The sequence below is a fragment of the Myxine glutinosa genome, chromosome 5 (assembly GCF_964187855.1).
Source record: "Myxine glutinosa chromosome 5, kmMyxGlut1.1, whole genome shotgun sequence".
Taxonomy (NCBI): Eukaryota; Metazoa; Chordata; class Myxini; order Myxiniformes; family Myxinidae; genus Myxine; species Myxine glutinosa.
In genome coordinates, this window is record NC_136265.1 from 8734354 (window position 1) to 8758269 (window position 23916).

The following is a 23916-nucleotide window of genomic DNA, read 5'->3' on the forward strand; positions in this document are numbered from 1 at the left end:
ACTTTACATCCTCACATAACCTCCTTTAGAACCCTCCTCATCAAGCTCTCGGCACACACTTTATATCCTCACATAACCTCCTTTAGAACCCTCCTCATCAAGCTCTCAGCACACACTTTACATCCTCACATAACCTCCTTCAGAACCCTCCTTATCAAGCTCTCAGCACACACTTTACATCCTCACATAACCTCCTTCAGAACCCTCCTTATCAAGCTCTCAGCACACACTTTACATCCTCACATAACCTCCTTCAGAACCCTCCTTATCAAGCTCTCAGCACACACTTTACATCCTCACATAACCTCCTTCAGAACCCTCCTCATCAAGCTCTCGGCACACACTTTATATCCTATTTTGACTTTTATTAATCATCAACTCATCCACTTTATCCCATATCCCTTTACCCATGTACAATAAAATCCGTTTTGTGACATTATAAGGTCACACAACAATCATAACGAACTTTGACACACAACAATCCACAAACTTTGACTCAATTATAAAGTTTTGAACATCGATACAAAAACATGACGTTGTCATACAAGCAGCGCGATGGTAAATCCCGGTCAACAACCTTTATATCATCCCGGTAAAGTTCCCGGTAAAGTTCCCGGTAAAGTTCCCGGTAAAGTTCGACACCCGGGAACAACATTAGCGGTGACTGCTTCCATGGTGGGATGGTAACTGATCCAGACGTTGCCTTGGATCACATTCTCGGGCATCGAGACCTGGATCAACATAATGACCAAGGGTGTCAAGTGACGTATCGCTTGGTCTCAAGGTCATAGCGAGTGTGGTTGTGTTGGGTGCTCATTGGTCGTGTCATCGGGCTGCCCAGGCTGGTGGGTTGGAGACCTGCATCCCCAAAAAGGAAAAACAACCCTGAATCATGCGATTCAATAACTTCGCATTCTTCCGCAAAGACCGTGATGGAGGGGTGTTTCGGGCAATAAGTGACACGGTTATTGTTGCAGTTTCCGGAGTTCAGCCTTTTGTGGTGGAACTTGCTGTTAACTAACACCGACATTTTATATACAGTACTGCACTTAATGGCCCGTCAACCAACAAGCGGAAAAGCTTTGATGAAATTTCCCAATCCCTTTCTCTGAAACAAGCGAACAAGAAAATCCCTTTTTACCAATCCCTCTGGTGGTTGCTGCCACACAGTTTAACCAGTGGCTGCAACCAGCAAAAGTTGCTTGCACTCTCCAGTTTAACCAGTCGCAGCAACCACCAAAATCTGCCTTAGAACTCTCTTGTTCAACCAGTCGCAGCAACCACCAAAAGTTGCTCAAATTTGCTTCCGTTTAACCAGTGGCAACAACCACCAAAACCTGCCCAAACTCTCTATTTCAACCAGCTGCAGCAACCACCAAAAGTTGCCTAATCTCTCTGCAGTTTAAACACCAAAACCTGCCCAAACTCTCTAGTTCAACCAGCTGCAGCAACCACCAAAAGTTGCCTAATCTCTCTGCAGTTTAAACACCAAAAGTTGCCTAATCTCTCTGCAGTTTAAACACCAAAACCTGCCCAAACTCTCTAGTTCAACCAGCTGCAGCAACCACCAAAAGTTGCCTAATCTCTCTGCAGTTTAAACACCAAAAATTGCCTAAACTCTCTCCAGTTTAAACACCAAAACCTGCCCAAACTCTCTAGTTCAACCAGCTGCAGCAACCACCAAAAGTTGCCTAAACTCTCTGCAGTTTAAACACCAAAAGTTGCCTAAACTCTCTCCAGTTTAACCAACAAATGTTGCCTCAACCCTCTCGTTCAACCAGTGGAAACAGCCACCCAAAGTTGCTTAGACTCTCCAGTTTAACCAGTACCAGCAACCACCAAAAGTTGCCTAAACTCTCTCCAGTTTAACCAGTGGCAACAAACACCAAAACCTGCTCAAACTCTCGAGTTCAACCAGCTGCAGCAACCACCAAAAGTTGCCTCATCTCTCTCCAGTTTAACCACCAAAAGTTGCCTAAACTCTCTCCAGTTTAACCACCAAAAGTTGCCTAATCTCTCTGCAGTTTAAACACCAAAAGTTGCCTCATCTCTCTCCAGTTTAACCACCAAAAGTTGCCTAAACTCTCTCCAGTTTAACCACCAAAAGTTGCCTCATCTCTCTCCAGTTTAACCACCAAAAGTTGCCGAAACTCTCTCTCGAGTTTAACCAGTGCCAGCAACCACCAAAACTTGCCCAAACTCTCTCTTGTTCAACCAGCTGCAGCAACCACCAAAAGTTGCCTAAGCTCTCTCCAGTTTCACCACCGAAAGTTGCCTAAACTCTCTCCAGTTCAACCACCAAAAGTTGCTCAAATTTTCTGCAGTTAAACCAGTGGCAGCAACCACCAAAGCCTGCCCAAACTCTCTAGTTCAACCAGCTGCAGCAACCACCAAAAGTTGCCTAAACTCTTTCCAGTTTAACCATTAGCAGCAACCACCCAAAGTTGCCTAAACTCTCTCCAATTTAACCATTGGCAGCAACCACCAAAAGTTGCCTAAACTCTCTCCAGTTTAACCATTGGCAGCAACCACCCAAAGTTGCCTAAACTCTCTCCAGTTTAACCATTGGCAGCAACCACAAAAGTTGCCTAAACTCTCTCCAATTTAACCATTGGCAGCAACCACCCAAAGTTGCCTGAACTCTCTCCAGTTTAACCATTGGCAGCAACCACAAAAGTTGCCTAAACTCTCTCCAGTTTAACCATTGGCAGCAACCACCCAACGTTGCCTAAACTCTCTCCAATTTAACCATTGGCAGCAACCACCAAAAGTTGCCTGAACTCTCTCCAGTTTAACCATTGGCAGCAACCACCCAACGTTGCCTAAACTCTCTCCAATTTAACCATTGGCAGCAACCACCAAAAGTTGCCTGAACTCTCTCCAGTTTAACCATTGGCAGCAACCACCCAACGTTGCCTAAACTCTCTCCAATTTAACCATTGGCAGCAACCACCAAAAGTTGCCTGAACTCTCTCCAATTTAACCATTGGCAGCAACCACCAAAAGTTGCCTAAACTCTCTCCAGTTTAACCATCAGCAGCAACCACCAAAAGTTGCCTAAACTCTCTCCAGTTTAACCATCAGCAGCAACCACCAAAAGTTGCCTAAATTCTCTCCAATTTAACCATTGGCAGCAACCACCCAAAGTTGCCTGAACTCTCTCCAGTTTAACCAGTGGCAGCAACCACCAAAGTTGCTCGAACTGCTCCTAAAAAAAACTCTGGTGGAACTCGTTTTAAGGGGATTAATAGACGAGTATCTCACAGCGTCTGATCGTCACTACAAACGCGCGTCTTATCGACAATTGTCAATCTTGGTGCTAATTTAAAAGCAGCTCTCAAGTTACCTAAATGTACTGTTTTGATAAATCTGACTTGCAATGATTGAAAGATATTACTTCAAGATTTACAACCGAGTTTCTTCAATCCAATCGAGATGCAAATCCAGTTGATTCAAACTGGATTGCCATTTTTAATGGGATGCCATTGATGTCATCGTGGATTGACGATGCCAGTCCAGCTTCCAGAGTGAGTTGCTACTTAGGGGATTACGTTGACAAGACAGACAAGATGAGCAGGCTTCCTATCAATGTCTTTGAGCCTTACCCAGGGTAATCAGGTGGGAGCAAGTCATGAGGTCCACCGCTTGCAATCATGACATCCTCATACGATGGCAACCCCCTCAGGGGTCCGGGTGCATCCGAAGTGTCCTCTGGTCGGGTACCTGGATATCGGGGGTCCTGCCTTGTCATTGGTACTTGTTCTCTGTTCAGAGGGATGAAAAGGTAGTGCACTCGGTGAAGCCTTATCTGCTTTATCTCTTGCCCTGTGACTCACACTTAGGCAGAAAAAGGAACAACAGCACCAATGAGCCTTTCTCTTGTCCCCTTAGTGAGATGCAGCAACAACCAAAATGGTGGATGGTCATACATTTTGAGCATGGTTGTGGCCCCCTAGGCCTCCCGAATCTGAAACTAAACCCAAATAAACAAAGCTTTGCAAAGAAATTACTTTGATGGACTTCTCGAAGAATAAGTAATTTTTAATTTGAATAGTTTCTGAACGGGAGAAGCGCATTGAAAAGGAGAGACTGGGTTCATAGGTAACGTAAAATAGCGGAGATCTGCGACACCGACAGACTTGGCATGTCTGCAATAATGTTTAATACGTGACCCTGGATTAACAGGTAGGATACACGTACTTGTGGGTTACCGGTAGGCCATATGCGTACCTGGAGGTTTTGTTCCTGGAAGAGTATTTTCGCTTTTGCTTGCAGTAGTAATACAGGCCGATGCTGATGAACAGCAAACAACATGCAACAAAAAACGTGATCCCGATCATCATTGGGAGTTGACTCCCCCGTTTCCCTGCGAGACAGACACATGCACACGCAATATTCAACTCAAGACATCTCTATTCAACCAAAGTGAACGAATCATATCAACCACGACCTCATATAGATAAAGTGCCATGACGGTGTTGTATACAGCAAGACAACCATGTAATCGAGCCATACCCATCTTCTTGTCTTTCAGGTCGGCCAAGTACTTCCTCTGCATGGAAAATAAAAGTTCAAGTGGGACAATCGGGTGAACAAGGGTCAACGAGCAAGCAAACACTCCTCTCATTCATTCGTGATTTACACTCATCACCACATTCAATCGGGTCATCACCTCCTCTCATTCATTCCTCATCACCACATTCCACGTCTTCGTGGTTCCTCTTGTTCATTCGTAATTTCCAAATCATCACCAGCAGGATATTAAACAATTGATGGTATTTATCGGGGGGTTGACAAGCCGGGCCACTACACCAACATTTGTACCATTGACATCAAAAAGGCCTTTGATTTGATTTTTTTTTTCTTCTTTTTTTTATACTGAATCGAGGCTCGTGAAAAAGCTGACAACCGCGAGGGAAAGACAGCACAGAGGGACCGTGAGGGAAAGACAGCACAGAGGGACCGCGAGGGAAAGACAGTACAGAGGGAGGGACCGCGAGGGAAAGACAGCACAGGGGGACCACGAGGGAAAGACAGCACAGTGGGACCGCGAGGGAAAGACAGCACAGTGGGACCGCGAGGGAAAGACAGCACAGAGGGACCGCGAGGGAAAGACAGCACAGGGGGACCGCGAGGGAAAGACAGCACAGGGGGACCGCGAGGGAAAGACAGCACAGAGGGACCGCGAGGGAAAGACAGCACAGAGGGACCGCGAGGGAAAGACAGCACAGAGGGACCGCGAGGGAAAGACAGCACAGAGGGACCGCGAGGGAAAGACAGCACAGGGGGACCGCGAGGGAAAGACAGCACAGGGGGACCGCGAGGGAAAGACAGCACAGGGGGACCGCGAGGGAAAGACAGCACAGAGGGACCGCGAGGGAAAGACAGCACAGGGGGACCACGAGGGAAAGACAGCACAGTGGGACCGTGAGGGAAAGACAGCACAGGGGGACCACGAGGGAAAGACAGCACAGAGAGACCGCGAGGGAAAGACAGCACAGTGGGACCGCGAGGGAAAGACAGCACAGTGGGACCGCGAGGGAAAGACAGCACAGAGGGACCGTGAGGGAAAGACAGCACAGAGGGACCGCAAGGGAAAGACAGCACAGAGGGACCGCGAGGGAAAGACAGCACAGAGGGACCCGCGAGGGAAAGACAGCACAGAGGGACCGCGAGGGAAAGACAGCACAGAGGGACCGCGAGGGAAAGACAGCACAGGGGGACCACGAGGGAAAGACAGCACAGTGGGACCGTGAGGGAAAGACAGCACAGGGGGACCACGAGGGAAAGACAGCACAGAGAGACCGCGAGGGAAAGACAGCACAGAGGGACCGCGAGGGAAAGACAGCACAGGGGGACCGCGAGGGAAAGACAGCACAGGGGGACCACGAGGGAAAGACAGCACAGTGGGACCGCGAGGGAAAGACAGCACAGTGGGACCGCGAGGGAAAGACAGCACAGAGAGACCGCGAGGGAAAGACAGCACAGGGGGACCGCGAGGGAAAGACAGCACAGGGGGACCGCGAGGGAAAGACAGCACAGTGGGACCGTGAGGGAAAGACAGCACAGTGGGACCGCGAGGGAAAGACAGCACAGAGGGACCGCGAGGGAAAAACAGCACAGGGGGACCGCGAGGGAAAGACAGCACAGGGGGACCGCGAGGGAAAGACAGCACAGGGGGACCGCAAGGGAAAGACAGCACAGAGGGACTGCGAGGGAAAGACAGCACAGTGGGACCGTGAGGGAAATTCAGTACAGGGGGACCGCGAGGGAAAGACAGCACAGTGGGACCGCGAGGGAAAGACAGCACAGAGGGACCGCGAGGGAAAGACAGCACAGAGGGCTGCCGTCTGCCGTCTCTTCTTGACCATATGACAGGACTTCAAAAGCCGATTCAACTGGACATCGACCCTGCGATCATCCCTGCCATATGCAGCTTTCTTTCTTATGCCACATCATCATCCCAGGTTCTGACCCTGGTGCGGTGTCCCTCGGGGCCTGGGTTATGATTTTGATTGGGATCAATGACGCTGTTCTTCCTTGTGACAACAGGTGGAAATATGTGGATGACCTTGCGCTTATGGAGATTGTCCCCAAATCACAAGAAGATGCTCTGCAGACACACTAGATGTTCTTTCTGTTTGGAGTCATGACAATTGCATGCAGCCAACGCCTCAGGCATGTAAAGTTCTGCAAGTTAGCTTTCTACATGCTGCCCCCTGTCTTCCTGTGATTTGTATTTACGACATGGCACTTGAGAGAGTATCTTCACTTTGTCTCCTTGGAGTTTTTTTTTTCTTTTTCTTTTCTTTTTTGTATACAAGATCGAGGCTCGTGAAAGAGCTAACATTAATCACACAAAAAGTGAAACCGACACATAAAACACAAAAAACAAGGGGAGCGGTAGACAAGATGGGGAGAGAGGGGGAAGAACACAAATACAACATTTGAGAGCAGGGACATCGGTAGAAATGTGGGAGGGGGAGGGCTTGGGGGGAGGTGGGAGAGGTATAAAACATATGAACACTGCAAGGACTTCCAGGAAAGAAGTTGGAATTTCAAAAAAAAACAAAAAGTGCATCTGGGGTGAATTCGTTTATTCTTCAGTCGGACCTAAAATAGGACTCGCAAGTCGAGTGTCATCTCTACATGCTGTGCTCGCTGAAGAGAAATGGTGTTCTCATTGCAGATTTTATCCTGATGTACACCATGTAAGTTCTACCTCTGTTGGCGTTAGCTGCTCCTGGATGGAGGTCTAGCCCGACCACCAAGCAGTCACAAAGCATTGAGTGGGTACAGCGGAGAGCCCTCCCGCTCCTGGATGGAGCTCTGGCCTGACCCTGAAGCATTCACAAAGCATTGAGCAGGTACAGCGAAGAGCCCTCCCGCTCATGGATGGAGCTCTAGCCTGACCATGACGCATTGAGCGGGTACAGCGAAGAGCCCTCCCGGTCTTGGATGGAGCTCTAGCCTGACCACGAAGCATTGAGCGGGTACAGCGAAGAGCCCTCCCGGTCTTGGATGGAGCTCTAGCCTGACCGTACAGCAGTCACAAAGCATTGAGCAGGTCCAGCGAAGAGCCCTCCCGGTCTTGGATGGAGCTCTAGCCTGACTGTGAAGCAGTCACAAAGCATTGAGCAGGTCCAGCGAAGAGCCCTCCCGGTCTTGGATGGAGCTCTAGCCTGACCGCGAAGCAGTCGCAAAGCATTGAGTGGGTACAGCGAAGAGCCCTCCGCTTCATCACGTTTCCTGTGACATCCCATGATGCTGATCTCCTCTGTGCCTATAACCTCCCCTCGATAGCAGAAAGAAGAATCACAATTCTAACTTGCTTTGAAACGTCCCTTCTTTGGTCTAGTCGTCATCGAAAAAAACTCCCATCCAATCACCGACGCCGACACAGTTTGGTTGAATGAGCAACAGGCCACAGTCAAGCCTCGTATTTTTCTTTCTCTACTTTCACAGTATGATTGTGGCGCACCTGTTCTGTGCATAGTTGAGTCAGATTGTTTAAGGGGATCTTTACGTGCTGAGAGATCATTTCATTCTTTGTTACATTGAGCTTGTAAATAAACACATGCCTTGTGAATATGTACTTTTGAATAATTTGGTAAACTTTTAAACTTCAATTGTCCTTTTCCATCATTGGTTCGACATAGTGTATGTGATAGATAGACGGCACGTTATACCCCATCGTTTCACTACACAAGAACAGCCAATGCCCCACCTACAGTTTTGCTCGGCCGTACACAATAAGTAGACAAGGTGGGATGTTGACAGGGCAGCTCCCCAGTTAGGATAACTAGGTCACCAGGTAAGATAACGTGATGCTGGGCAGGAGGACCCTGATATATCTGGTTGCCCCAACCTGTGTCCATAGCTGCTTAGAAACCTGTTGGTTCACAGAGTTATCCGTGGCTTGCGGCTTCAGGGTCAGAGGTCCAGTGGAGGGTCTGAGTCACCACTGCTCCCCTCATTGGACCCCTTGCTGTACCCACTCATTGGACCCCACTGCACCACTCGTGAACCACGTGCTCACCCAGAAACCTACAACTACTATATGACCAATTGTGTCGAAGACAATGGACAGGTAATAAGAATGCTTGCGGTAGATATTTTGTTGCAAACCGCATCAGTGAGTTTATCAACTAGTTGCACAAGAGACATGTCAGTACAATGTCGAGGTCTCAAGCAGAACTGTCGGTTATAAAGTGGCTTGAGTTGAGAGATTAACTTGGAAAGACGGTTACAAACAAGTCTAAGGTTCTCTCCTGACAAGGTAGAGAAGTTTTTATCAAACCTCGACTCTGATTCTACAACTGGACCAGACGGCATCAGCCCACGGGTCCTAAAATCCTGCTCTGCCGCTCCATCTCACCCTCTCTCTGTTCTCTTCGCCCTCTCTTTTGCTCAAGGTCATCTGCCATCAGCTTGGAAATCAGTCAACATTACCACTTTACACAAAAAGGTGCAAAAACAGATCCTTGCAACAACAGACCAATAAGCCTGCTCCAAATTATCAGCAAAGTCATGGAATCCATCATTGCTTCAGATATCAAATCCTTCCTCTTCTCCAATGGCTTGATCTCTGATCATCAATTTGGTTTCAGACCAGGTCATTCCACTCTGGGCATGCTGCTTCTGCTGTCTCAACAATGGAATGAGGTCCTCAATGCTAAACAGGAAATCAGAGCTGTCTCCCTTGACACATCACATGCCTTCCATACGGTCTGGCACCCCGCTCTGCTCACCAAACTCTCCTCTGTTGGTATCCATGGAAATCTCCACACATGGCTGGCGGACTTCCTCTCTAGTCGTAGTCAACGTGTGGACCTGAATGGGTTTCTCTCATCTCCCCTTCCTGTTCAGGCTGGAGTTCCCCAAGGCAGTGTTCTGGGCCCTGTGATTTTTCTTGTCTTCGTCAATGATCTCTCCTGTTTTGTCATGGGGGGTTTGTCATGGTCATGGGGCCCGCAAGGCTAAACCCGCTCCAGCAGGGAAAATGGCCTTAAAATGCCTGTTGTTGTTTGTCATCAATGATCTCTCCGACTCTCTGGAAAATCCTCTCTATCTCTTTGCTGACGACTCTACACTCTGTCGCTCCATTCTTCATCCCTCAGATCGGCAATCTGCAGCCTCCTCACTCTCTGCAGACCTGGACAAAATCACAGACTGCTCAAACAAGTGGAACATGTCTTTCAATCCTGACAAATCTCACACTCTTACGATGTCTCTCCGAAAAGACCGACTGGAAAACCCTCCCATCCACTTCCTCAACAATACTCTCCAAGAAGTTCTGTCACTCAAGATTTTGGGTCTCACTATCTGCCATGATCTTTCCTGGGAAAACCAAATTTCCAAGCTGGCCTCCAAAGCCAGTCGCCGACTGGGCATCTTCCGTCGTGCGAAGTCCTTCCTTAGCACAGCTGAGCTTCTCACCACATACAAGACTTAGATCCGCAGCTCAATGGAATACTGTTCTCCCCTCTGGGCTGGTGCTCCTGCCTCACACCTAGCTAGGGTGATGAAGGTTGTGGGCAAGTTTCATCAAAATTGTGTGTGTCGTTTTGGAGAAGAGAGCAAGTACCTATTTTGAGTGGAGGGGGGAGGGAGGTTGGTTCAAAAAACCCCGTAAACCGTTACAATTAGCGCAGATTTTAATACGGGCAATACACCTTTGTTAGGCATGAGATATGACGCTTGTAGCGAAGTTTAATCAAAATTGTGTGTGTAGTTTCAGAGAAGAAAGGAAATACCTATTTTGGGGAGTCAAATCCTCCCGTAGACCACTTTAATGAGTGCAGATTTTGAATTTGTTTTCAAAGCCATTAACTAGACCAAGCAGATATTCCAAGTTTCAGCTAGTTTAAATTTATAGTCCTTGAGATATGAGTGACAACACATTTTGGGTGGACGGACGGACACCAACGTGAATTTGAGGGTTTTCTTAATAAAACTCAAGAATGTGGAAACAGACGTTGCTGAAAATTTGGAACATATTACCTGAACATACAAATAATTTACTACTGAAATTTGGAACATATTACCTTGAGGTACAAAGCATTGACTTCTGAAATTTGGAACATATTACCTTAACATACAAATAATTTACTTCTGAAATTTGGAACATATTACCTGAACATACAAATAATTTACTACTGAAATTTGGAACATATTACCTTGAGGTACAAAGCATTGACTTCTGAAATTTGGAACATATTACCTTAACATACAAATAATTTACTTCTGAAATTTGGAACATATTACCTTGAGGTACAAAGCATTGACTTCTGAAATTTGGAACATATTACCTTAACATACAAATAATTTACTTCTGAAATTTGGAACATATTACCTGAACATACAAATAATTTACTACTGAAATTTGGAACATATTACCTTGAGGTACAAAGCATTGACTTCTGAAATTTGGAACATATTACCTCAACATACAAATAATTTACTACTGAAATTTGGAACATATTACTTTAAATTGAAATTTTTTAACGACTGAAATTTTAAAACTACTGAAAATTTATTTAAAACTACTGAAATTTGGAACATATTACTTTTGTCTTTGAGGTACAAAGCATTCACTTATGAAATGTGCATCCAATTTAGTCCAGTAGAAGCAGAGAAACGCATTTTCAGTCCCCATGATAAAGTTGCGTACAGAGAAACGATCTCTAATATAAAGGGACGGGTACCTCTTATATAAAGGGACGGGTACCTCTTATATAAAGGGACGGGTACCTCTTATATAAAGGGATGGGTGCCTCTTATATAAAGGGACGGGTACCTCTTATATAAAGGGACGGGTACCTCTTATATAAAGGGATGGGTGCCTCTTATATAAAGGGATGGGTGCCTCTTATATAAAGGGATGGGTACCTCTTATATAAAGGGATGGGTACCTCTTATATAAAGGGACGGGTACCTCTTATATAAAGGGACGGGTACCTCTTATAAAAAGGGATGGGTACCTCTTATATAAAGGGACAGGTACCTCTTATATAAAGGGATGGGTACCTCTTGTATAAAGGGGCGGTTACCTCTTATATAAAGGGACGGGTTCCTCTTATATAAAGGGACGGGTACCGCTTATATAAAGGGATGGGTACCTCTTATATAAAGGGACAGGTACCATCTTATATAAAGGGATGGGTACCTCTTATATAAAGGGATGGGTACCTTTTATATAAAGGGCCGGGTACCTCCTATATAAAGGGACGGGTACCTCTTATATAAGGGGATGGGTACCTCTTGTAAAAAGAGACCGGTACCTCTTATATAAAGGTACGGGTACCTCTTATATAAAGGGACGGGTACCTCTTATATAAAGGAACGGGTACTGTAGTGAAAATGTATCAAAGTTGAACCCAGGTGTGATGCTCGCTTAAACCACTGAGAGGCATCTATAAGACCTCGGACGTCCGTGACTTCGGGCCACTCCTGCGACATTATTCTATGACATGTAGACTCGGATGGTACGTACCCCTTTCATATTCTAGGCTTGCTTGCTTTGACTAATATTATCAATCCTTCCTATATGATGCCAAGATCCTGATATATATATTGCACGATTGTATTTTACAGGATGATGCCAAAGATCTGATTGAAATTAAACCTACCTATGGGACAAAGTTGTGGACTTGGTTGATTTTCACAACACTTAATTTCAATCAGTCTACCGTCCACTCGAGGACACGAGGTGGACATGGCGGGACACAAGATGATCCAGGTGCCGCAATTCTCCGCCGACCCACAAGCAGTGGATGCGGGCTCGGAGCTGACACATTGGCTAAAGTCCCTGGACAATCAGTTCAAAGCCCAGGACGCCGATGTCACTGATGAAACAAAATTACAAGTACTGCAAACTAAAGTACACCATACCGTCTACAGGGGAATCGAGCAGTGTACGACGTTCAATGCTGTGGTGACAGAGCTAAAACGGATTTACATTAAGAAGCGAAGCGTGGTCTATTCCCGGCATCTGCTCGCAAAGCGGACTCAACAACCCACAGACTCGCTAGACCACTACGCACAAGAGCTGCGACGTCTGCTCGCTGAGAGTGCCCAAGAGGTACGGACACACGAGCAAGTACAGGACGACCTTGTACGCGATTCTTTTGTCTCAGGAATCGGGTCTTCTACCGTTAGACAGAGGCTTCTTGAGGTTGAGGACTTGACGTTCACGGAGGCTTTATGGCTGGCTCACGTCTACACTACAGCTCGTGAACAATCTGACGCTTACGATCACACGCGCGTCACTGCGGGGATTTCTTGTCAAGCCCGACCGGAGAGGGCTACCGCCGACGACACGGGAGCCGACACGGCATCCCTGCCGGAACCCCTGGCTTCTCCTGAGGAGGATCCTCATTCCGGCTTGGCGGCAGCTGCAGCTGCGGGTCCAAAGCCCGGACGAAACGCTATGTGCTATTTCTGCGGGAATCGACAACATCCCTGGTCAGCGTGCCCGGCTCGGGAAGCGATATGTCATCTGTGTTCAACAAAAGGGCATTTTGCAAAAGTGTGCCGAAAGGCTGCACGGGGCAAACGAACATGCGTGACAATGAATGTGCTTATCGCTGGGCCAAAGGGCCGAGCACAGAGCGGGGCGCCTCACCCGCCTTTGATGAGTGGCGTACCTCCTCGTGGGCCCCTAGCTGCGCGCTCGACCTTGGGGATCTCCATCGGACCGCCAAAACAAATGGCGCAAATACGCTCGAACGCGGAGCGACTGTCCTTGGCTGGTATCCGAACGTCTCATGATGGCTATGAGACTCACCGCGCTACTCTAGCGCCATCCGAAGGCTGCTTGTATGACTACAAGCTCCTGTTTTGGCACGGAAGACTGCAGATGGCTTTCAAACGACGCGCATGACACGAACGCCCTCCAGAGGCTGCTCGAACAAACAGAGAACTGCAGCTGGCGTCGGATCTACACGCGAGGCGCGATCATCTCGCTCTGATGGCTCGGCTTCTGCCGGACTGCCTGGCCTGGCTCAGGCCATCATCCCACTTATGATCGAGGGAATTTTTGCACGGGCTCTAATCGATACAGGGTCCACGGATAGTTATATCGATCATCGACTGGTGCAAAAACACGGATGGCCGATCCTCGGGACATGCCGTCGGATCTTTATGGCCTCCCAAGGGCTTAGGCTCAATAGAAAAGGGAAATGTCGATTGAAGCTTGTGATAAAGGGACGAATGTTTCCAGATGTACATCTCATGGTCTTACCTGCTCTATGTGCTGATATCTTGTTAGGACATGACTTTCTTAAGCGACACGGACGTTTGGAAATGGAATTTGGTGGTACTGATACGCTGGCTGTTTGTGCACTCGCAGGGATGGAGATTGAGCCTCTGTCGCTGTTCCCCAATATGACCACGGACTGCACACCGGTAGCAGTAAAATTGCGGTGCTACTCACGAGCAGACGTGCAATTCATTGCGGAAGAGACAGCCCAGCTCTTAAAGGAAGGTATCATAGAACCTAGCCGGTCGCCGTGGCGAGCACAGGTCTTAGTGCTGCGAAGTGAGGCACATCGCAAACGAATGGTAATCGACTATTCGCAGACGATTAATTGATTTACACAGCTGGACGCCTACCCCCTCCCGGGAATGGACGCCCTGGTTCGACAGGTTGCCCAGTACTCAGTCTATAGCACTCTCCATCTATGCAGTGCGTATCATCAGATCCCCATCTCCGAGGCAGACCACATCTATACCGCGTTTGAATCAGGTCAACGGTTATACCAGTTCACCCTACTACCTTTTGGGGTGACGAACGGGGTTGCCTGTTTTCAGAGGGCTATGGACATCCTCATCGCTAAGGAGAACTTGACCGATGTCTTTGTATATCTGGACAATCTTACGGTTTGCGGGCATAACCAGGGGCATCATGATGCGAATCTGAAGCGCTTCCTCGAGGTAGCGCAGAGGTATCGCTTAACCATGAATGAGGCTAAATGTCGTTACTCCATATGCATGATAGATCTTCTGGGGTACACCGTGACCCACGGCTCTGTTGCTCCTGATAAGGAGCGTCTGCGACCCTTGCTCGATATGGCCCCGCCCTGCGATCGAGCTTCGCTGAAGCGTGCTCTCGGGCTGTTCGCCCATTATTCTAAGTGGGTGCAAAATTTCTCCACGAAACTCCACCCACTTGTGGCCTGCGACGCGTTCCCCATGAGCCCAGCCGCCTTGGCTGCCTTTAGGGGCCTTAAGGACGACATCGCTGGTGCCGCTGTGGCGACGATCGACGAGAGCAAATCTTTCGTCTTAGAAAGTGATGCCTCAGATCATGCGATAGCGGCGACTCTCTCCCAGTGGGGGCGCCCTGTGGCTTTCTTTTCACGGACTCTCACCTCCGCTGAGCGGAGGCATTCGTCTGTCAAAAAGGAAGCATACGCGATCGTCGAGTCGATTCGGCGATGGCGTTCGTACTTGCTCGGGCGATGCTTCCAAATCATCACGGACCAAAAAGTCGTGGCGTTTATGTACGACACCTTACATGCTCAACACATAAAGAATGAGAAAATCACTCGCTGGCGTATCGAACTCGCCGACTTCTGCTACACCATCAAATATCGCCCGGGGAAGGATAACCTGGTCGCCGACGCCTTATCGAGGCCGGCTACGTGTGCGGGTCTCATAACTTTGGAGGGTCTGCGCGCTTTGCACGACACTATGTGTCATCCTGGGGTGATGCGTTTCGCTCATTTTGTGCATCGTGGTAATCTGCCGTACTCGATTGAGGACATCCACCGGGTCTGCCACGACTGTGCTGTATGTGCGGAACTCAAACCGCGTTTTTACAACCCTCCCATGGGGACGCTGGTCAGGGCTACTAGGCCGTGGGAGAGATTGGCGATGGATTTCAAAGGCCCGCTGCCGGTGTCGAGTAACTCTCGTTAGCTGCTCACTGTCGTTGATGAGTACTCGCGATTCCCTTTCGCTTACACATGCGCAGATATGACGGCTGCCACAGTCATACGGTGCCTGCAGAATTTGTTTTCTATGTTTGGGTATCCGGCCTACGTGCATGCGGATCGGGGTGCGGAGTTCCTGTCCCAGGAAGTGAGGTGCTTCTTGCTCCAAAATAATGTCGCTTCGAGTTACACCACTCCGTACAGACCCCAGGCGAATGGGCAGGTTGAACGCTTCAATGGGATCATATGGAGGGCCGTCATGCTAAGCCTCAGGACCCTCGGCCGGGGCCTAGATAAATGGGCTTGGTCGCTACCTGCGGCGCTGAACTCGATCAGGGCTCTACTATGTATGGCCACCAACCAGACTCCTCACGAAAGGCTGTTCCACCACCCTAGAAGCTCGGGTAGTATCCGATCTTTACCCAGTTGGCTCGCTGAGCCGGGGCCGGCTTATCTCAAATGTGCGGTTCGCACGAGCAAGTACGATCCCTTCGTGGATAAGGTGCAGGTACTCCAGGCTAATCCCGAGCATGCTCGTGTGATGACGGCAGATGGATGTGAGTCCACTGTCTCCGTACGCCATCTCGCCCCTTGTGGGGTCATCGACCCTTGTAGGGATATCGACGAACCGATTTACGAGTCTATGGACTCTCCCGAAGCTCCCCCTGTGGAGCATCTGCCGTCCCTCCCTTCGCCAGATACACCCCTGCCTGAAGGCACTGAGGTGCCCCCTCCGACACCTGCCTCCAGCGGCTACTCTGATGCAGGGGACTCCGGGCTTGTGGATGTCATACCCGGTAGTTTCCGGACCCGTGCTGGCAGGATAATTCGCCGCCCTGACCGCTACGGATGAACCGAATGACATGGATTGACATTCCTAATCAATTAATGCTGACGCACGCTTGATTCCTGCCTAGCGGCAGTGTAGTTCTAACGGCGGAGAGAATGTAGTGAAAATGTATCAAAGATGAACCCAGGTGTGATGCTCGCTTAAAGCACTGAGAGGCGTCTATAAGACCTCGGACGTCCGCGACTTCGGGCCACTCCTGCGACACTATTCTATGACATGTAGACTCGGATGGTACGTACCCCTTTCATATTCTAGGCTTGCGCTTTGACTAATATTATCAATCCTTCCTATATGATGCCAAGATCCTGATATATATAATATATATTGCATGATTGTATTTTACAGGATGATGCCAAAGATCTGATTGAAATTAAACCTACCTATGGGACAAAGTTGTGGACTTGGTTGATTTTCACAACAGGTACCTCTTATATAAATGGACGGGTACCTCTTATATAAAGAGATGGGTACCTCTTATATAAAGGGATGGGCACCTCTTATATAAAGGGATGGGTACCTCTTATATAAAGGGATGGGTACCTCTTATATAAAGGGACGGGTACCTCTTATATAAAGGGATGGGTACCTCTTATATAAAGGGATGGGTACCTCTTATATAAAGGGATGGGTACCTCTTATATAAAGGGACGGGTACCTTTTGCCTCCCTTTGATTTTCATGCATCAAAGGGTATGTTTGTCTCGCCAACCTCCAACCTTAACTGACCATTCAAATTAGTAGTAGCAGCAGCATATTCGGACTTCAAAAGGTATGTTGGTACTTGGTAATAATTGTATTAAGCTTTGACCCCAGTGGATTGAAATTAAACAATTGATATCTGTGCCTTTTGTGCTTCTGTGGTTCAAATACTCTACTCAGGTATCCTCCAATCCATTTCTTCCTCTTATCCTATGTATTCAACTGACAACCTTCAAACACTCGTGACTCTCCTGAACTCATTCACTCAAAAACTTCTCATCGGGGAGTACTGTCAACCACTCCACTCCAACTTCCAAGTGTTAACATTAACCTTACCGTGGCCTCGTCATCCTCAAAAAATTCATGTGCCTCCTCATAGACACAAACCTCCTCGATGCACTCACGTTCCAGGTTTGATCGTGCGAAGAGCTCAAATTCCCCGAAATTCGAACGTTTCTTGTGCGACTTCACCACAAAGTTCCGCGCCTCGCGCTCTGTTATAAACACTGATGAGACAGCACAGGCTGATCGTGAGTCTTCCATCCATAACCCAGCACCAGATAACCCAGCACCCAGCACCAGATAACCCAGCACCAGATAACCCAGCACCAGTAGAATGTTTAGGCAACAAAATGCTGCCTTCCCTCAAGCACACATTACTGAGATTGGAACACTCATCACGCAGCACCGACATCGGAACATTGATCACCCAGCACCGATATCGGAACATTGATCACCCATCACCGATATCGGAACACTGATCAACCAGCACCGATATCGGATCATTGATCACCCAGCACCGATATCGGAACACTGATCACCCAGCACCGATATCGGAGCACTGATCACGCAGCACCTATATCGGAACGTAAATCACACAGCATGGCTATGGGAACACTGATCACGAAGCACCGATATCGGAACACTGATCACGCAGCACCGATATCGGAACACTGATCACGCAGCACCGATATCGGAACACTGATCACGCAGCACCGATATCGGAACACTGATCACGCAGCACCGATATCGGAACACTGATCACGCAGCACTGATATCAGAACACTGATCACGCAGCACCGATATCGGAACACTGACCAGGCAGCACCGATATCGGAACACTGATCACGCAGCACCGATATCGGAACTGACCACGCAGCACCGATATCGGAACACTGATCACGCAGCACCGATATCGGAACACTGATCATGCAGCACCGATATCGGAACACTGATCATGCAGCACCGATATCGGAACACTGATCACGCAGCACCGATGTCAGAATGCATATCACACAGCATGGCTATGGGAACACTGATCACGCAGCACCGATATCAGAACACTGATCATGTAGCACCAACATCGGAACACTGATCACGCAGCACCGATATTGGAACACTGATCACCCAGCACCGATATCAGAATATTTATCACACAAGTCCGAGATCAGAACATTGATCACCCAGCACCGATATCGGAATATTGATCACCCAGCACCGATATCGGAACACTGATCACGCAGCACCGATATTGGAACATTGATCACGCAGCACCGATATCGGAACACTGATCACGCAGCACCGATGTCGGAATGTAGATCACACAGCATGGCTATGGGAACAATGATCACACAGTACCGATATCGGAACATTGATCACCCAGCAGAATAATGATCACCCAGCACCGATATCGGAACACTGATCACGCAGCACCGATATCTTAACACTGATCACCCAGCACCGATATCGGAACACTGATCACCCAGCACTGAGATCAGAACATTGATCACCCAGCATCGATATCGGAACACTGATCACGCAGCACCAAGATCGGAACGTAGATCACCCAGCACCGATATCGGAATATTGGTCACCCAGCACCGATATCGGAACACTGATCACGCAGCACCGATATCGGAACATTGATCACGCAGCACCGATATCGGAACATTGATCACACAATTCCGAGATCGGGACATTGATCACAGCACCGAGATCGGAACACTGATCACCCAGCACCAAGATCGGAACGTAGATCACCCAGCACCGATATCGGAATATTGGTCACCCAGCACCGATATCGGAACACTGATCACCCAGCACCAAGATCGGAACGTAGATCACCCAGCACCGATATCGGAATATTGGTCACCCAGCACCGATATCGGAATATTGGTCACCCAGCACCGATATCGGAACACTGATCACGCAGCACCGATATCGGAACATTGATCACGCAGCACCGATATCGGAACATTGATCACACAATTCCGTGATCGGGACATTGATCACAGCACCGAGATCGGAACACTGATCACCCAGCACCAAGATCGGAACGTAGTTCACCCAGCACCGATATCGGAACAGTGATTACACAGCACCGATATCGGAACACTGATTATGCAGCACCGATATCGGAACATGGATCACCCATCACCGATATCGTAACACTGATCACGCAGCACCGATATCGGAACATTGATCACGCAGCACCGATATCGGAACATTGATCACCCATCACCGATATCGGAACATTGATCACGCAGCACCGATATCGGAACACTGATCACGCAGCACCGATATCGGAACACTGATCACGCAGCACCGATATCGGAACATTGATCACGCGACACCGATATCGGAACATTGATCACGCGGCACCGATATCGGGACATTGATCACGCGGCACCGATATCGGAACATTGATCACGCAGCACCGATATCGGAACATTGATCACGCAGCACCGATATCGGGACATTGATCACGCGGCACCGATATCGGAACACTGATCATGCAGCACCGATATCGGAACACTGATCACGCAGCACCGATATCGGAACATTGATCACGCGGCACCGATATCGGAACATTGATCACGCGGCACCGATATCGGGACATTGATCACGCGGCACCGATATCGGAACACTGATCACGCAGCACCGATATCGGAACACTGATCACGCAGCACCGATATCGGAACATTGATCACGCGGCACCGATATCGGAACATTGATCACATAATTCCGAGATCGGGACATTCAACACGCTGCACTGAGGATGTAAGAGATCAAAGCAATCATTTACATTTTGAAGAGAAATTTTGTTTAATATTCCCGAGCATCAATTAAATTTGTACAACATATTTAAAATCAGGATTTCCATCATTGCGTGCTGGTGTGTCGGGCTCCTGGTCTACCTGATCTGAATATGACTGATCTATACGTTCCTATTTCTGGAATATGGGTTGCGAGGTATGTGGGATTTCTCACTCACCATCTGAAAGATCTTCTTGGGTACTTGCTCCATGAACCTCTGAGCAAGGCACGAGCAGTAAGGTGAAGAGGACTCCGAGCAGAGTATTCATTGTCTCTGTGAACAACAAACAGACTTTGCAGTGTTTGGGCCTTGCAGGTAAATCATCGGCTAATCCACAAAAATAAATAAATCGTGAACATAAACAGTTAAACACCTGGGAGAGTCCTCAGAAACAAGATGGCAAATTCCATATTCGATGGTAAGAAAATCTCAGCCGTAATACGAGCCCAAAGGTAACCACAGGAGACAAGTCTACCTTGAGGGAAACAACTGGTCTACCTTGAGGTTGACAACTGAACTACCTAGGGGGAAACAACTGGTCTACTTTGAGGGAAACAACTGGTCTACCTTGGGGAAAACAACTGGTCTACCTTGGGGAAAACAACTGGTCTACTTTGAGGGAGACAACTGGTCTACCTTGGGGAAAACAACTGGTCTACCTTGGGGAAAACAACTGGTCTACTTTGAGGGAGACAACTGGTCTACCTTGAGGGAAACAACTGGTCTACCTTGGGGAAAACAACTGGTCTACCTTGGGGAAACAACTGGTCTACCTTGAGGGAAACAACTGGTCTACCTTGAGGGAAACAACTGGTCTACCTTGGGGGAAAAACCGGTCTACCTTGAGGTTGACAACTGAACGACCTAGGGGGAAACAACTGGTCTACTTTGAGGGAAACAACTGGTCTACCTTGGGGAAAACAACTGGTCTACCTTGGGGAAAACAACTGGTCTACTTTGAGGGAGACAACTGGTCTACCTTGAGGGAAACAACTGGTCTACCTTGGGGAAAACAACTGGTCTACCTTGGGGAAACAACTGGTCTACCTTGAGGGAAACAACTGGTCTACCTTGGGGAAAACAACTGGTCTATCTTGGGGAAACAACTGATCTACCTTGAGGGAAACAACTGGTCTACCTTGGGGGAAAAACCGGTCCACCTTGAGGTTGACAACTGAACGACCTAGGGGGGAAACAACTGGTCTACTTTGAGGGAAACAACTGGTCTACCTTGGGGAAAACAACTGGTCTACCTTGGGGAAAACAACTGGTCTACTTTGAGGGAGACAACTGGTCTACCTTGAGGGAAACAACTGGTCTACCTTGGGGAAAACAACTGGTCTACCTTGGGGAAACAACTGGTCTACCTTGAGGGAAACAACTGGTCTACCTTGGGGAAAACAACTGGTCTACCTTGGGGAAACAACTGGTCTACCTTGGGGAGACAACTGGTCTACCTTGGGGAAAACAACTGGTCTACCTTGAGGGAGACAACAGGTCTACCTTGGGGAAAACAACTGATCTACTTTGAGGAAGACAACTGGTCTACCTTGAGGGAAACAACTGGTCTACCTTGGGGAAAACAACTGGTCTACCTTGAGGGAAACAACTGGTCTACCTTGAGGGAAACAACTGGTCTACCTTGAGGGAGACAACTGGTCTACCTTTGGGAAAACAACTGGTCTACCTTGAAGGAGACAACAGGTCTACCTTGGGGAAAACAACTTGTCTACTTTGAGGGAGACAACTGGTCTACCTTGAGGGAAACAACTGGTCTACCTTGGGGAAAACAACTGGTCTACCTTGGGGAAAACAACTGGTCTACCTTGGGGAAACAACTGGTCTACCTTGAGGGAAACAACTGGTCTATCTTGGGGAAAACAACTGGTCTACCTTGAGGGAGACAACTCGTCTACCTTGGGGAAAACAACTGGTCTACCTTGAGGGAGACAACTGGTCTACCTTGAGGGAAACACTGGTCTACCTTGCGGAAAACAACTGGTCTACTTTGAGGGAGACAACTGGTCTACCTTGAGGGAAACAACTGGTCTACCTTGGGGAAAACAACTGGTCTACCTTGGGGAAAACAACTGGTCTACCTTGAGGTTGACAACTGGTCTAACTTGAGGAAGACAACTGGTCTACCTAGGGGGAGACAACTGGTCTACCTTGAGGGAAACAAGTGCACTACCTTAATGGAAACAAAGTTCTGGTCTTCCCTGAGGAAAACAACTAGTCTACCTTGCTACTCTGAGGAAAACAGGTTGAGATACAGCCCTTGTCAGAGAAACATTTTCCTTGTTATGCTCCACTACACAAGGCGAAACTAAACAAAAACTAGAGCAATGTGACTGTGTCACCAATATGCCTTCGCGTAGTCCCTGCCTGTGACAACAGGTAGATACCTTCGTTGACTGGCCTAAAAATACACAAGTTTGATTGTCAAGTTGACCTAAAAACACGAAAAATTTGAACAGTCTCTGCAAAATAAACCTGAGCGGTCTCTGCACGAAAAACTTGAGCAGTCTCTGCACGAAAAGGAAAATAAGTAGGAGTGGATGAAGGGATTAAGGAAAGTGTGTAAAAGGGTAGAGAGTAATGGACCCTGAAGATCCAAAATACACCGAAATGTTCAAAGATGTCTATCCCTCTGAAACGATGTGTTGTGAGGCGCGTCACGCCAGTATATATATATATATATATATATATATATATATACAGACTTGGCATTTAATATGGAATATATATTTTTTCTTGACTTGGGTTTACTTTCTTAACTCAGTATATCAATCTGGTGAGTTTCTTTTACACTTTGGTGATTTATTTGTAAAAAGAACAATGTCACTGATTGTCTGTCGCAGCAAGAAGTCAACAACAGGATTATATCACAGGTGGCGTGGCAAAATGTACGGACAGGTGCATTTGATGATTGGCTTCACAGTCGGGTATACAAGGGTTGTTGCGTTCTGTATTAGTGGAAAACAACTGCTGCACGTCTCCAAAAGTTATTGCCGCTTCCTCTGGAGATGGTCCGTCAACTTGACAATGCTGTTTGTCATGGAGTGGTGGTTTTACGAAATTATGGCATGAAACAGCGTGCTATTGCTCGGCAGTATGGAATCACTCACGGTCAGGTGTCAAAGATCCTGAAACGAAATGCTCAGAGGGGTGTCCCTACTCCAATACCGAGGCCAGGACGTCCCCGCAGAACCACAAGGAGGGATGATCGCCAGCTGCACTGGTTAGTCTGCAATGGCCGTACCAAGTCAGCTAATCGGCTTAGGGCTGAGCGGCAGCAACTGACAAATGTGCCTGTATCCAGAAGGCTAGTCAACCAACGACTGGTTCAAGCAGGCTATCATGCCAGGATTCCCCTGAGAAAGCCATGCCTGACCAGACAACACTGCCAGCGCCGATTGCAGTGGGCCAGAGAGCACCGTCAATGGCAGCCAGGACACTGGAATCACGTGATCTTCAGTGACGAGTCTAGATTTCTTGTCTATCATCAAGATGGCCACGTCTGAGTGCGCAGACAAGTGCATGAAGCCTACAACAAAGAATGTATCGTGCCAAGAGTCCAAGCTGGAGGTGGTGGGGTGACCGTTTGGGCTGCTTTTCATGCAGGGGGCAAAACTGACCTGGTTGTTATGAATGGAAACCTGAACCAGTTCAAGTACAGGGCCATTCTGGAAGAAACATTGCTTCCATTTGCTCGTGCAGCCTTTTGAGGAAACTTTGTCTTCCAAGATGACAATGCACGGCCTCATCGTGCTCGCATGATCCAACACTTTCTTGCTGCCCGTGGTGTAGAGCATATGGAGTGGCCTGCCATGT

The 23916-nt window shown here is 48.1% G+C and overlaps 1 protein-coding gene across 1 annotated transcript in view; it reads right to left on the bottom strand.

The window, feature by feature from the left end:
* Positions 1–344: 344 nt before the first annotated feature.
* LOC137427971 (transmembrane gamma-carboxyglutamic acid protein 2) overlaps positions 345–23916 on the bottom strand; it is a 39675-nt gene continuing 16103 nt past the window's right edge. The window contains exons 2-7 of the mRNA XM_068117843.2: positions 20260–20355; positions 17322–17491; positions 4516–4552; positions 4231–4366; positions 3606–3764; positions 345–858 (exon numbers count right to left, since the gene is read on the bottom strand). Coding sequence (XP_067973944.1) covers positions 786–858; positions 3606–3764; positions 4231–4366; positions 4516–4552; positions 17322–17491; positions 20260–20350 — 666 coding nt within the window. The 5' untranslated portion in view covers positions 20351–20355 and the 3' untranslated portion in view covers positions 345–785. The remainder of the gene's footprint in view (positions 859–3605; positions 3765–4230; positions 4367–4515; positions 4553–17321; positions 17492–20259; positions 20356–23916) is intronic.